At 38.7% G+C, this 15,927-nt stretch overlaps 1 protein-coding gene across 2 annotated transcripts in view; it reads right to left on the reverse strand.

The window, feature by feature from the left end:
- The window catches only part of Cmtr1 (cap methyltransferase 1), a 49,977-nt gene that overhangs the window by 10,237 nt on the left and 23,813 nt on the right, over positions 1 to 15,927 (reverse strand). For both annotated transcript variants that reach the window (XM_076858781.1, XM_076858782.1), the window contains 5 exons: positions 14,981 to 15,179; positions 14,169 to 14,287; positions 11,969 to 12,065; positions 11,508 to 11,640; positions 10,624 to 10,803 (listed from right to left, as the gene is read on the reverse strand). In XM_076858781.1, coding sequence (XP_076714896.1) covers positions 10,624 to 10,803; positions 11,508 to 11,640; positions 11,969 to 12,065; positions 14,169 to 14,287; positions 14,981 to 15,179 — 728 coding nt within the window. The remainder of the gene's footprint in view (positions 1 to 10,623; positions 10,804 to 11,507; positions 11,641 to 11,968; positions 12,066 to 14,168; positions 14,288 to 14,980; positions 15,180 to 15,927) is intronic.

Below are 15,927 nucleotides of genomic sequence, written 5' to 3' on the forward strand. Positions count from 1 at the left end.
GTCTCCACTGTTCCTAACACTCAATACCTGGTATTTACTTGTACTAGAGATCGAACTCAGGAGAACTTTACCACGGAGCTGCATCCTCAGTTTTTTTTTTTTTTTTTTATTTTTTATTTTCAGACAGGGTCTCACTAAGTTGCTGAGGGTCTCACTAACTTGCTGAGGCTGGCCTCGAACTCAAGATCTTCCTTCCTCAACCTCCGAAGTCACTGGGATTATAGGCATGCATCACCATACCCAGCCAATATCTGGTCTTTAATAAATAATCATCAGGTAAATGATGAAGCAAGAAATGTGACCCACTGATAAGAGGGAAAACAGTTCAACAGAACAAGACCCAGGAGTGGCCTGAATGTTGGAACTGGCAAGAAGGATCTTTAACTAATAAAGATACTAAAAGATCTAGTGGAAGGGTAGACAAAATTAATAGAGAGGATGGGGAATTTTAGCAAAGATATAGAAACTATATTTTGGAAAGGCAAATAAATTTTTAAAAAATTTTTTAGTTGTTGATGGACACAATACCATTATTTTATTTATTCATTTTTTATGTGGTGCTGCAAATCGAAGCCAGTGCCTCACATATGCTAGGCAAGCACTCTATCACTGAGCCACAACCCCAGCCCAAAGGCAAATAAATTTTTGAAAAATGAAAAAAAGAAGAATTATTTTGATGGTTATCAGAAGACTAAACCTAATTAATCAGTGAACTTGAGGACAGATAGGTCAACAGAAACCAAACTGAAACCCAAAGAAAAAAGTTGGAAGAAAAAAAAAAAAAACAGGCCATCTGAGGTCTAGGGGCAATAACACTCTGATTAGCATAAATATTTTTTTTATTGGTTGTTCAAAACATTACAAAGCTCATGACATATCATCTTTCATACATTTGATTCAAGTGGGTTATGAACTCCCATTTTTACCCCAAATACAAGTTGCAGAATCACATCAGTTACACATCCACATTTTTACATAATACCATATTAATGACTGTTGTATTCTGCTACCTTTCCTATCCCCTACTATCCCCCCTCCCCTTCCCTCTCCTCTTCCCTCTCTACCCCATCTGCTGTTGTTTAATTCTCTCCCTTGTTTTTTTTTTTTTTATTCCCTTTCCCCTCACAAACTCTTATATGTAATTCTGTGTAACAATGAGGGTCTCCTTCCATTTCCATAGTTTCCCTTCTCTCTCCCTCTCTCCCACCCCACTCGTCTCTGTTAAATGTTAATCTTTTCCTCATGCTCTTCCCTGTTCTGATCTTAGTTGCTCTCTTTATATCAAAGACGACATTTGGCATTTGTTTAAGGATTGGCTAGCTTCACTTAGCATTATCTGCTCTAATGCCATTCATTTCCCTGCAAAATCCATGATTTTGTCGGTTTTTAGTGCTGCGTAATACTCCATTGTGTATAGATGCCACAGTTTTTTAATCCATTCATCTATTGAAGGGCATCTAGGTTGATTCCAAAATCTAGCTATTGTGAATTGTGCTGCTATGATCATTGATGTGGCAGTATCCCTACAGTATGCTCTTTTGAGGTCCTCAGGGAATAGACCGAGAAGGGCGATAGCTGGGTCAAATGGTGGTTCCATTCCCAGCTTTCCTAGGAATCTCCATACTGCTTTCCATATTGGCCGCACCATTTTGCAGCCCCACCAGCAATGTACCTGGTATTTACTTGTACTAGAGATCGAACTCAGGAGAACTTTACCCTTTCCCCACATCCTCGCCAGCACTTATTGCTACTTGACTTCATAATGGCTGCCAATCTTAGTGGAGTGAGATGGTATCTTAGGGTGGTTTTGATTTGCATTTCTCTGACTGCTAGAGATGGTGAGCATTTTTTCATATACTTATTGATTGATTGTATGTCCTCCTCTGAGAAGTGTCTGTTCAGGTCCTTGGCCCATTTGTTGATAGGGTTGTTTGTTATCTTATTGTTTAATTTTTTGAGTTCTTTGTATATTCTGGATATTAGGGCTCTATCTGAAGTGTGAGGAGTAAAAATTTGTTCCCAGGATGTAGGTTCCCTGTTTACCTCTCTTATTGTTTCTCTTGCTGAGAAAAAACTTTTTAGTTTAAGTAAGTCCCATTTGTTTATTCTTGTATTTAACTCTTGGGCTATGGGCGTCCTATTAGGGAATTTGGAGCCCGACCCCACAATATGTAGATCGGAGCCAACTTTTTCTTCTATCAGGTGCAGAGTCTCTGGTTTGATATCTAGCTCCTTGATCCATTTTGAATTAGCTTTTGTGCATGGCGAGAGAAAGGGGTTCAGCTTCATTTTGTTGCATATGGATTTCCAGTTTTCCCAGCACCATTTGTTGAAGATTGATTAGCATAAATATAACTGGAATCCCAGAAGCAAAGGAAAAAGAAGGATTAAAAAAAATACTAACAAGATAATGACCAAGAAATTTCCATATAGAATGAAATCAATCCACAGATCCAAGGTCACTCAATTAAATACAATCACAGAAGGATGTAGCAGGGCCAACCTGCTAAAAAAAGGAAACTCTTGAAAGCAGCCACAGGAAAACAGACACATGACATGCAGAGAATAATGACTGACTTCTCATCAGAAACACAGAGAACAAAAAAATGGAATAATATGTTTAAAGTGCTGAAAGAAAAAAAATGATCAACTTCAAATTCCATATCCAATGCAAATATCCTTCAAAATGAAAGGAAAAAAAATACATTTTTAAATAGACAAAAGCTGAAAGAATTAGTCAATAGCAGGCTTGAACTACAAAAATAGGCTCAAAGATAATTATTTCAAGTATAAATCTGGTTCTCCAAGAAGACATGAAGAATACAAGAGAGGCTAAATATGTCAGTAAATACCAAGAACATTAAAAGAAATAATATGTGTATGTGCACATATCTTTAAAGCACAAATTATTTAAAGTAAAACTAATGATATAAAATTGAGTTTATATAAAAACAAGAACACAAAGGTGGCAGGACAGTAATTGCATATATACTATTATAAAGTTCTTACACTGCAGCAGAATATTTTTGGAAGAGAGGCTATGATAAATTAAAAATGCATATTATAATCTCTAGAGCAACAACTAACACATAACACAAAAAGGCATATAAAAAAATCAAAGAAATAAAAAGGAGTACTAAAAATACTAAATTATTCTCCCCAAAAAGGAAAGAAGAAAAGAACAGAGGAACAAGAGCAAATAGGGTAAAAAGAAACCAAACAACCAAGATGGGGGATTTAAACTCAAACATATCAATAATTACACTCAATGTAAATGTCTAATTATTCCAATTAAAAGGCAGAGACTTTTATACAGGTCAGACTGGACAAAAAGGTAAGACCCAACCATATGCTTCTCCCAAGAAACACATTTAATCATAAAAACAAAGACAGAAAACAGAAGGACAGAAAAACACCATGCAAGCACTAAGCTATAAAGGCTTATGAAGCTACATTAATAGCAAAGATGACTCAAAGAGTATTACTAAGGATAAATACTTTATAATGACAAAAGTTCAACTAATCAAGAGGACAAGACAATCTTCACCATGCATGTGCCTAATAACAAAGATCCTAAACAACTGAAGTAAACACTGACAAAACTTCAGAGAGTAGCCAGGGGCAGGGGCACAAGCCTATAAAACAAGCTACTCAGCAGGTGGAGGCAAGTGGATCACAAGTTCCAAGCCAGCCTCAGCAATTTAATGAGACCCTGTCTCAAAATAAAAAATAAAAAGGGCTAGGGATGTTGCTCAATTGTAAAGCACCCCTGAGTTCAACAGACACTGAAGGATAAAGTGACATTATAAATAACTATGCCAATAAATTCAACACCTTGAATGAAGTGAACAATAAATTTAAAAACAAATTTATTGAAAAAACAACCCTTAAAATAACCCAAAGAATCTGAAAAACCATATATCTATTAAAAAATGAGTTTTGAAATTTCCCATAAAGCAAACTCAAATAGCTCCACAGGTTAATCTTATCAAATAGATTTTTTTTAAAAAAAGAAATAACCAATATTACATAAATTATTCCAGAAAATACAAAAAGAGGAATCATTTCTAAAGTCATGTTAAGAAACTAACATAGAGGGAGAAAGTGCTGGGGAGTGACATAGGCCAAATTATACTGTCATACTGTGCGCATGTACGAATATGTAACAACAAATCCCATCATTATTTACAACTATACTGCACCAATAAAAAAATGTGGGGGGAGGAAAAAAGACTTAACAAAACCCTGACACTAAAAACAGGCAAGGACTTAAAAGAATACAGAATTAGGGATTTTTCTCTCATGAATAAAATATTAATATATCAAAATAGAAATATATAAAAGTAGTAATACATCACGATCAACTAGAGTTTATCCCAAAATGCAAGACTTTTTTAACCATTTTGAAGTCACTCAATGTAATTAATTGTATTACCAGAACAAATAAGAAAAATCCTGTAATAATTTCTTCAAATAAAGAACAAGTATTTGACAAAATTAAACATTCACCCATGGTGAAAAACTCTCAGCAAACTAGAAATAGAAGGAAAATTTGTCAACCTAATGACGACCTTTTTTTTTTTTCTTTTTTTTCCTCCTTACTTTTTTCTTTGTGTTTCAGTTTGGGTTTCTGTTGACCTGTCTGTCCTCAAGTTCACTGATTAATTAGGTTCAGTCTGTTGATATACAAACATACAGCTAACATCATATAGAACGATGTTAAACACTTTCTGAACCAAAGCAAGAAAAAATGTGCTCTTACCACTTCCATTCTTTATCACATTGGAGGAACTAGTTAGTGAGATAAGACAAGAAAAAAAATAAAAAGCATACAAATTGGGAAGGAGAAAAAACTTTTTTTTTTTTTTTTTTTTTTTTTAGTACTAGGGATTGAACTCAGAGGCACTCTCAACCACTGAGCCACATCCCCAGCCCTATTTTGAATTTTATTTAGAGACAGGGTCTCACAAGTTGCTAAGCACCTCACCTGAGGCTGGCTTTGAACTCACAATCCTCCTTCCTCAGCCTCCTGAGCCACTGGGATTACAAATGTGCACCACCACGCCCGGCTGAAGACATGATTTTGTAAATAAAAATATCTTAAGAACTATATCTAGCACTATTAAGTAAATTCTCACAGGATGCAGTCAATGTACAAAATAACTAGCATCAATAATTGGAAGATGAGGGGCTGGGGATGTGGCTCAAGTGGTAGCGTGCTCGCCTGGCATGTGTACGGCCCTGGTTCGATCCTCAGCACCACATACAAACAAAGATGTTGTGTCCGCCGAAAAAAACTGAAAAATAAATATTAAAATTCTCTCTCTCTCTCTAAATAAATAAATAATTGGAAGATAACATTTTTAAAAAGTCATTTAAAATAATATCCTTGGGAATAAACAACAAAAGATTTTGTACAACCTCTACATTGAAAACTAAAAAAGACTGCTAAGGTTTTTTGAATAAATTAAAAAGCTGATTCTAAAACTTATATGTAAACACATAGCCAAAATAATCTTGGGGAAAAAAAAAAAGAACAAAGCTGGGAAACATACTTTTTGTGAGATTTCTTTTGTCAAGGTATGTATGGTACTAACAAAAGGATAAATTAATGGAAAGGAACAGAGAGACCTGAAGTCACATGTATACAAATAATTTATGAAAAGAATAAAATTTATAAGAATTTTTTTTTTTTTAATTAATGGGAGGGCTGGGACTATGGCTCAGCAGTAGTGCACTTGCCTTGCATGTGTGAGGCAATGGGTTAGATTCTCAGCACCCCATATAAATAAATAAAATAAAGATCAATCAACAACCAAGGGAAAAAATATTTTTTAAAAATGGGAAAAAGTAAGTATTTTCAACAATTAATGGACAACTGTATATCTATAAGAAAAAAAAGGACACTTGACCCCTGTATCATACAATACACAAAAATTAATTTTAGATATACCACAAACATAAAGGATAAAAGAAAAAAGTCTGCATGAAAATAGGATATTATTTTCATTTCTTGTGAAGGCAGACTTTTTTAGAGAGAAAACAAATCATTACCAAAAGAAAAATTGGTAAATTATATTTCATCTTCAAGATTTTAAACTTTTAGATATCCGCATTAGAAAACAAGAAGTAAAATTATCTTACTTCACAGATGACAAGATCTTAAAATAGAAAACTCTAAAGATTACACACATATACACACACAGCTGTTATAACTAATAAGTGATTTCAGGGAACTTTCAAGATACAACATCAACACACAAAAATCAGTCACTTCTACATATTAACAATGAATAATCCCAAAAGGTAAATTAAGAAAACAATTCAACATATAATAGTATCAAAAAGAATAAAATACTTAGGAATAAATTAAGGATGTAAAGACCTGTTCACTGAAAACAACAAAACACTGCCAAAAGAAATTAAAGAAGACATAAATAATTGGAAACATCCCATGTTAATGGATTGGAAGACGTATTACCATTAAGATGACAAATACTACCCAAAAATAACCTATAGATTCAATGCAATTCCTATCAAAATCCTAATGGCAGTTTTTGCAGAAAGAGAATATCCCATCCTAAAATTCATATAGAACCAGGAGTAACAACACGTGCCTACAATCCCAGCTCTTCAGGAAGCTGAAGGAAGAGGACCTCTTGAGCCAAGGATTGGGAAACCAACCTGAGTAACATAAGAAGACTCCGTCTCAAAAAAGAGTGGGGAGGTGCTGATAATATAGCAGTGGTAGAGCACTTGCCAGCCAGCATGCACTTGAGGCCCTGAGTTTGATCCCCAGCACCATTAAAAAAAAAAGGTGGTGGGGGGGATCATATATAATTTCAAGGGACACTAAGCAGCTAAAAAAATCTTGAAAATGACAGGCAAATTTGGAGGATACACATGTCCTGATTTCAAAACAATTACAAAGCTCATTAAAACATTATAATATTGGAATATAGATGCTTGGAACAGGATCCAGAAATAAATTCTCACATGTATAGCTAAAAGATTTCTGACAAGACCATTAAATAGGGAAAGGACAGTGTTTTCAAGAAATGGTACTGGGGAAACTGGATATCCACATTCAAAAGAAGGAAGCTGGACACTTACCTAATGCTACATAAAAAATGGCCTAAAGACCTTTGTTTATAATGGGCTAAAACTATAAAACTCTGACAAGAAAACAAAGGCAAAAAGCTTCATGACATTGAATTTAGCAATGATTTCCTGTATATAGTAATTAAAGAAAAAAATAGGCAACCTGAGCAGCGTTAATATTAAAAACTTCTGTGTATCAAAAAACAAGCAGTAGAGTGAACAAATAAACCACAGAATGGGAGATAATATTTTCAAATAAAATCTGATAAAAGATTAATATCCAGAATATATAAAGAACAATAAAAACCCAATTTTAAAAATGGGAAAGGTGTGAATAGACATTTCTCTAAAAAAGATATTCAAATGGTCCATAACACATGAAAAAAACGCTCAAACAACACTAGCTATTAGGAAAATGCAAATCAACTACTTAGATACCACTGCACATATATTAAGAAGTCTATTATCAGAAAAATGGAAAATAACAGTACTGGTAAGGGTATGGAGAAATTGTAGCCTTCATAAACTGCTAATGGGAATGTAAATTGGTGTAGCCATCGTAGAAAAGAGTATGACAGTTCCTCAAAACAAACAAACAAACAAACACCTTATGATCCACCAAAGAGAGGGGGGCAATTCCATTTACAGGTGAATCTCAAAAGAACTGAAAGCAGCAACTCAAATAGATACTGGCACACCTATATTCCTAGTGCTACTATGCAAAATATGGGGCTGCAGTTGTGCTCAGTGGTAGAGCGCCTTGCCTAGCATGTGTGAGGCACTGAGTTCGATTCTCAGCACAGCATATAAATAAATGAATAGTGCTATTATGCATAGCAGCTAAAAGGTGGTAACAGCCCCAATGTCTATCAACAGAAGAATGGACAGAGAAAATGTATATCATATAAAAAGGAGTAAAATTCTGCCACATGATGAATTCTGCAACATGATGAATCTTGAAAACATTATGCAAAATAAAATAAATCAGAAACAAAAGGATAAATATTGTATAAATCTATTAAATGAGATACCTAGAATAGGCAACTTCGCAAACACAGGAAGTGTAATAGTGGTTACCAGGGGCTGGAAGAAGGGAAAAATAGGGGTTTTTATTTAATGGATACAGAGCTGCTGTTTAAGATGATAAAAATATTCTAGAAATGTATAGTGGTGATGGCTGCACCACAATTTTAATTTTATTTTATGTTATATATATTTTCACAATAAAAAAATACTCAGAAAAACTAAAAAAGAATTAAATATCTGCTTATAAAAAGATAACATTCAGAAAATGAATAAGTATCCAGGCACAGTGTGGTACATGCCTATAATTCTAGGAATTGGGGAGGCTGAGGCAGGAGGATTGCAAATTCAAGGCCAGCCTGGGTAACTTAGCAAGACACTGTCTCAAAATAAAAAATAAAAAGGGCTAGGGATATGGCTCAGTGGTAAAGCAACTCTGGGTTCAATCCCTAGCACAAAAAAAAAAAAAAAAAAAAGAGAGAGAGAGAGAGAGAAAGAAAGACAATTAATAGGCAAACTAGCCAGGAGCAAAGGCACAAGGGAGCTGAGGCAGGAGGAATAAGTGTGAGGCTACACTGGGCAATTCAGCAAGATGATGTCAAAAAATAAAATAAGATGGGGTGTGGCTCAGGGTAGAGCCCCTGGATTCAACCTCAGGTATCAAAAAGGGGGGCATGCAATATATTTACCACACACATATTTGACACAGTACCTGTACCCAAAATACATAATTAATCCTACAACTTAAAGACATCCATTTTTAAAAATGTTGAAAAGAGGGGTTAGGGTATAGCTCACAGTGCTTGCCTAGAATGCTCAGGGCCCTATGTTCCATCCACAGCACATACACATAAAAGGCACATGAAAAAGGATTCAACCTCATTCATCTCAGAAACATACATTAAACCACAATGACATAACACAACATCCACTAGAATGGTTAAAATAAAAAAGGCTGACAATACCAAATACTGACAAGGTTGCAGAACAATGAGAACTTCAGATATTACTGAAAGGAGCATAAATCAGTACAGCCATATTAGAAAACTACATGGCATTTAAAAATCTACCCTGGAGTCTCAGAATTTCTACTCTTGGGCATTTATCCAAGAGAAATGAAACATTTGTCCCTCAAAAGCCTTGTATAAGAATGTTTGTAGAGCTATATTCATAATGGCCCCCAACTGGAAATATCTCAAGTAAACCAACTACAGAAGAATGAATTATGTATATCCACATATTAGAATATTACTCAGCAATAAAAAGAAATTAACATGTGAATGTATCTCAAAAACATTAAGATGAGGAAAAAAAACAGACACAAGTGAATATTCTATGATTCAATTTATTCAAAGTTGTAGAACAGACACAACTAACTTATGGTGATAAAAATCAGAAGAGATGTGAGTTTGGATTCAACTCAGAAGGCAATGGAAATATCTTAATAGGGATGTAGACTACATGTGTGCATCTTTCAAAATTGATAGAAGTATCCACTTAAAATCTGCATTTCAATTATAAAATTATATCTCAAATTAAAAAAAAGAAAAGTGGTTGGTTACAGGGTTGCTTAAACACTATTAGAAGCAGATGGCAACATGATTTAGGGGGAAAAAAGTGTTACAGAGCCCCAGAGTATTACAGAACGCTACTTCCCTGACTTCCTGGGTCTGTTTCCTCATCTATCACATCCTAAAGTTGTGTGTCTACTCTACTGTGGTGCCTGGCATTACTACCAAAATGAAAGGGCTTATGTGGAACTGTGGAGAGTTAAAATACAGGATGATGCTCAAGAAATAACAAAGAGGAGGATAAAGACTTCCTTCCCTCTATGACTCTCCAGGGCCATCCATACCTATCTTCTCTGGGAGACATGGAATCTGACACTTATATAAGACCTTTCCAACACCTGTTAGTCCCCCAGGAGAGCACTTTCTACTGAATCGCTGCTATTATATAATCCTCCAACCTACCTCAAAAAAAAGTTTTTTATAAGGCCTGTCCACTCAGAGAACTGAGCCAACTATCACAATCTTAAATTATTACCTCTGACAGGAAGCAGGGAGAATTAAGGATAATTAAAGGAGGTTTAAAAAAAAATTCAGACCACACACATATGGAACTCATGAACTGGACAAAGTCTGGCATTTCCAAAGCATGCTGTACACCTGCTTTCCACCCAGCTCCTGCCTCCACGCAGGGAACTTCTCAATGCAACAACATGATGGTCTTTTACTAATAAAAGAGGCTGCTTTCTGCTAGGTTTCACTACCAGGCGCAGGCTCCGGCAAGCAGGCCTACACCAGACATGTACCCACCCACCACCCTTGGGACATGACTTGGGAAGAGAACAAGGATCCACAAGGTAATCAAAATCCTATGGTACCCAACAGAGCAGACCCAGATGACAAGGAGCTACCAAGGGCACGTCATCAGCCCCTCATTCTCTGGTGTTCCTTAAGACCCCAGTGCTGGTAGCAAAAACAACCGCTGGCTTACCTCTCATTAGACCGGATCATGTAGTCAGTAAATTCATGGTCTCCCTTGATCACCGTCAAAGGGACCACAAGGTTGACGTCAGAATCAGTGTTCCGCAGCTGGTTGAGTTTAATATTCACCGAGAAGAGGTAATCCCGCACTTCATCTATGCCCACTTTCAGGCCCTTGCACACAACATACCTGGCAGAAGACACTCTGTCACTCCACTAAGCAAGGGCTTCCTCCCACACATTCCTTTCCCCTAAAACCCTCAGAGAGTCACAAAGTTAAACAGCTTCCCTGTTCAACTTTAAGTCTATGATCAAAGAACAGCACAGACTGTGTGCCAATCACCTCAGATCCTTCCCTTTTGTATAAGGCTGTATTTCCATCTCTATGGTGGTATTCCCAACTGCCCTGCAGCAGACAGGATGCATGGCCATCACCTCTGAGTTTGCCAAATTACAGACCTAATGAATGATACTCTCCAAGGACAGGGCCTAGAAATGTGTATTTTCAACAAGTTACTTCATTATTGTGACTGGCTGTGTTTGCTTTCCCTCACGTGGGGGCACTATGTCCCACCTGGGATGCCAGCAGAGCCTGCGGTTGGCAGCCTCTTGCCTCTTCCCAGCTTACATCCCTCTTCAAGTGTCCCTAGTATTGGTCCCCTCTCATAGACCAAGCCAAGAAGTTCTCACATACACATGGAGAATAAGACTTGTGGAGAAGGAGGCAGAGGCTGAACTAGTATAGCTCAGGACCCCTTGGGTCTAAGAATCCTGGCTCCTCATAGTGCTAGTCAATTCTCTAAAGTCAAAGTTTTAACATAGCTTGAGGGGTCCTGCCAGAGAGATGCACCAGCATTTGCTGTTCTGACTTTTAGCCAACAGAAGAAGGCTCACCGCTCTGAGTTGGCAGGACGGCTGGTAATGGGTTTGAAGAGACACACTCGTTCAAAGCAGCAGTAGAGCAGGTAAATGAGTCCCACACTGAATGGTGTGAAGAGGTCAAAGGTTTTGCAAATGAAGTGGCCTCCTAAAACAGAAAGAACACACCAGTGGCAGTCAATGTGTCTCTCTGAGGAGATAGGTGAGGTAGCTACAGGCAATCAAGATGACTAAGAAATGACTCAGATGACTAAGTACCTGGGACCACTAAAAGTCAGAGGCAATTTATGGAAAAGTCAGTATTAGAGGGGACTTTGAGAATTCTATTGTCTTTTCTTCCCTAAATTCATCATTTAGCTACCTGTCACCTGATAAAAAAAGTTTTCTGTTATGTTTTTTCTTTTTTTAAACTTCCCAACCAAATCCTGTATATGCTTTAGTGAGTGCTGGGGTGAGGAGACAGCTGAATAAGTCACCTGTCCGGACAACAGACAGCGCCATGAGGAACTGACACAGCAGCAGTTGCTTGCTGAGGATCTCCTGCAGGTTCTCTTGCCCCTCCACTGAGAAACCCTGAAATGAAAGCACAGGGATCAGGGTGGGAAGAGACAACCAGGACTGAGAACATCATCCTACCTCATCTTCACAGAGACTGTGTTTTCATTGATCTTCACCATCTGACTGATAAAGATACAGCTCAGCATTTAAATTCTTCTGGCAAGGGCACCGAGTACTGGGACCCAGGCCTGACTACTGAACCAGTATCGTTTTCTGCCCTATCACTCCCAAAGGACAGGACCAAGTCTGCTTTCCCAAGGAAATGGAAAATTTCTAAACCCACATGGGAATCCTGGGAAGAGTAAGGCAAAATATTAAGCTAGTCATGGTTAACCAAAAGATGGGAAACGGAATGCCCTGTGAGTCCTAATAAGATCCAGGGAGTAAATATCACCAGAATACTCTGCTTGGGCTCACTGAGCTACCATACCGACCATTGAACAGACTCTGGTCTAGTAAAAGGATAAAGGGATAAAGGTTAGCATAATTCTTAGTCACAGTGATACTCTTTCTCTCTCTCTCTCTCTCTCTCTGAACCAAGGACTTGCTGACAATACCTGCTATCCTATCCTAAAACCATGGAGCTTCTTCCCTCCAGCTAGCACTCTCTGGCTAAGGAAACTTTCTCAAAAAGAAAAAGTTCCTTGTGAGATTCCAGAGCAGGGAACCAAGACCCCAAGCCCACATAGAAGTAACAAAGGCCAAGGGATGGGGAGAGAGGGGAAAAGATAATTGTTTAATGGGTACAGAGTTTCGGTTTTGCAAAATGAAAATGTTCTGGATATCTGTTGCACAACAGTATGAAAATACTTAATACTACTGAACTGTAGACTTAAACAATGGTTAAATGACATATTTTATTTTAGCTGTTTTTTTTACAATTAAAAAAAACAAAAAAGAGGCTGGCCTCCATTAAGCTGGCTCCAGCCAGATGTTGTGTCCCTGGCTCAGTCCTACAAAAGTAACAGCTAAATGAATCAGAATAAAAAATGTTTAGCAATGTCATCTAGTCTTATAGATGCTTCTCAAAATGCATTCCTGTTGGGCTGGGGGTATCCTTCAGTGGTACGGTGCTCACCTAGCAAGTGCAAGGCCCTGGGTTTGATCCCTAGCACCACCACCAAAAAGGGGCAGGGCAGGCCTATTTATAGGGACAATTAAAAAAAAATTCCAGTTATCACACCACAATGGTTGCCTCATGAGCACTATCAGACCCCACAAATGCCCCCTACCCTACTAGCCCAAGTCCCATCTATCCACTATTCCCTGCTATGCATGATGTTTTGGAGAGCCAAGGCATCTTCAGATCTCTTACTGACACCCTAACTTCCTTCCTTCATTTCCCACCTCACCTCCTGCACAGGTACTGCTCGAGAGGCGCCCCAAGAGCTACAGAGCTTCTTCTCAACTCTAGCCATGTTTTGGAGCAACTGCCACTGTGTCTATCCTTCCTCAGAGTAAGTGATGGCTCACTCCAGAAAGAACTACATCTGGTGTTGGGTCACTGGGTGAGACTTCTGCTGAAGAAAAGTGTGCTCTCATCATCAGGCAGATGTCCACTGACAAAGCCCCTTGAATAGTCACTTTAGCCTAGCCACTGACAGAGCTTCCATGGATTCTTCTGAGTGGCTGCCTTTAGTTATATGACTAATCACTGGTTAACCACAAGATGGGAAACGGAATGCTCTGTGAGTCCTAATAAGAAGCTCCATGGTCTTAGGATACGATAGCGGGTATCAGCTTATGAGAGGCTCAGGAGTGGCCACATATAGGCAGCCTCTACCAGGAGCAATACCAAGGTGACAAAGGATGGCAGCATGCTTCCCATTCAGTTGATTTTTTTCTTACCAGGTCTCACAGCCAATCAAGGTTTCTAAACAAAATGAGATGGGATGTTCCACCTTGCTCCAAGTATACATATCCACATTAACAATCTTCACAAAATCATGGACAATATATACAGAAGAAATAAAAATGCACATCCCTCGTATCTGGATAACAAGCTACCACTTACCATCTCTGGCAGCAGCTTAAGGACCAAACAAAACAACAATTGTCAAACTGTCTCTAAATTAACAAATCCTTAATGGATCACTCTATGAAGAGTAGGCCACCTACCCCATCAGCCATCAGAAAGTGCACACCCTTGCGATCTGTGTTATCCAGGACAAAATTCCGAAAAGCACTGATGTTCTCTGGGCGGGTGATATCTCCATCTCCATCAATCCCACCCTCACCTGGCAGGACACAAGAGTCACAATGAGTTCATCTGCCCTGGGACATTCTACAAGCTGGGATATGAGCTCTCTGGGACAGTGAGCACAGGTACCAGGTGAGTCTTGAGACCCAGGGCCTATCCTGCAAAGTTGCCTTACAATGATGGACCAGGAGGAAGACCTAGTCTCTGCTATAATTAACCAGAGTGCAAAAGTAGCTGTCCAGCCAAGAGTCATCATATGAAACAGAAGCCCTTCCTATTCAATACCCCAACTTGTAGTTAAAGCATCCATGCCCCAAAACCAATACCAACTTTTTATAAAGGACTGCTGTGGGGCTGCCGAGTTGCGCACTCCACACCTGGAACACAGGGCCAAAGATGGGTGTGCAGTTTGTATTTGTTAATAACCCTGCCAGTTTTCAGTCTTAGGCAGTTTCATTATTTCCTGTCATCACAAGAGAACAGTGCTCTTGCAAGGAGGAATTAATATGGCTTTGATGAGAGTTTACCTAGCACAGTGCTTAACCTGTGTTTTGCAGGCTGGGGACAGTTCGAAGGGCACCAAGACCCTCATTACAAGGACTGTGAACCCCAGGCCAAGAGATCTAGGAAAGAACACAATGTGTGTAGATAACAACTGCTTCTGGTCTGAAGCACTGCATGTGGGCTTCCCCTCAGACCTCCTCTCACCCTCCCTGCTCAGTGTCCCTACCATAGTAGGGCTCGAAGAGCTCACTGGAGGCCGAGTAGAAGTCCTCCAGCTTGAAGTCGTTAGGGCCCTTCAGAGTCATCCCAAAGCCCTTTGCATGCCACTTCTTCCTCCACAGCACATACTCTGAGAAGCCGCCTGGGCCTGCACAGACGTCAGCAAAGTACAGAAGCTCGGCTTCCCGATCCTTCACCAGTGGCTTCTGCAAAGGGAAGTAAAACACAGGGAGAAAGGGAAAAAAGATGGCTCACTGAGGAACAGGAAAAAGGACACAGGGGAATAAAGTAAGCCTTTTAACAAGTATAATCCAGAGCCTCCCCCAGGGCCACAACATCCAGGATGTGGATCCTCTGTGATTATCACCCCCTGGAATGACCCAGCCCACTCCCAAAATACCCCAAAATGCCTTTCATACACTAGGACTAGTTCAATAATAAAACATTCTAAAAAGACATCTCTGTACATATCTGAATGGCACTTTTATTTCTCAGGGCTTATCCAAACCATACCCTGCCATTCATGATTTCTACTGAATAGAAATATTCTGTCAAGTTTGTGCAGAGTTCCTGTATTTCACCCAGTTGCCAGTTTCGTTAATACATAACCATGACAAATATGTCAAAACTAAGAAACTCTCATTGCTATGTTACTATTAAAAATAAACTCCAAGCCAGGCATAGTGGTGCATGCCTATAATCCCAGTAGCCCCAGAGGCTGAGGCAGGAGGATCGCAGGTACAAAGCCAGCCTCAGCAACAGCAAGGTGCTAAGCAATTCAGTGAGACCCTATCTCTAAATAAAATACAAAATAGGGCTGGGGATGTGGCTGAGTGGTCAAGTACCCCTGAGTTCGATGCCCAGTACCCCAAACAATAAAAAATAAATAAACTTCAGGGCTAGGGATTTAGTTCAATGATAGTTCAACTGTCTCTCAAATTTGAAGCCCTGGGT

Source organism: Callospermophilus lateralis, chromosome 6 (genome assembly GCF_048772815.1).
Source record: "Callospermophilus lateralis isolate mCalLat2 chromosome 6, mCalLat2.hap1, whole genome shotgun sequence".
Taxonomy (NCBI): domain Eukaryota; kingdom Metazoa; phylum Chordata; class Mammalia; order Rodentia; family Sciuridae; genus Callospermophilus; species Callospermophilus lateralis.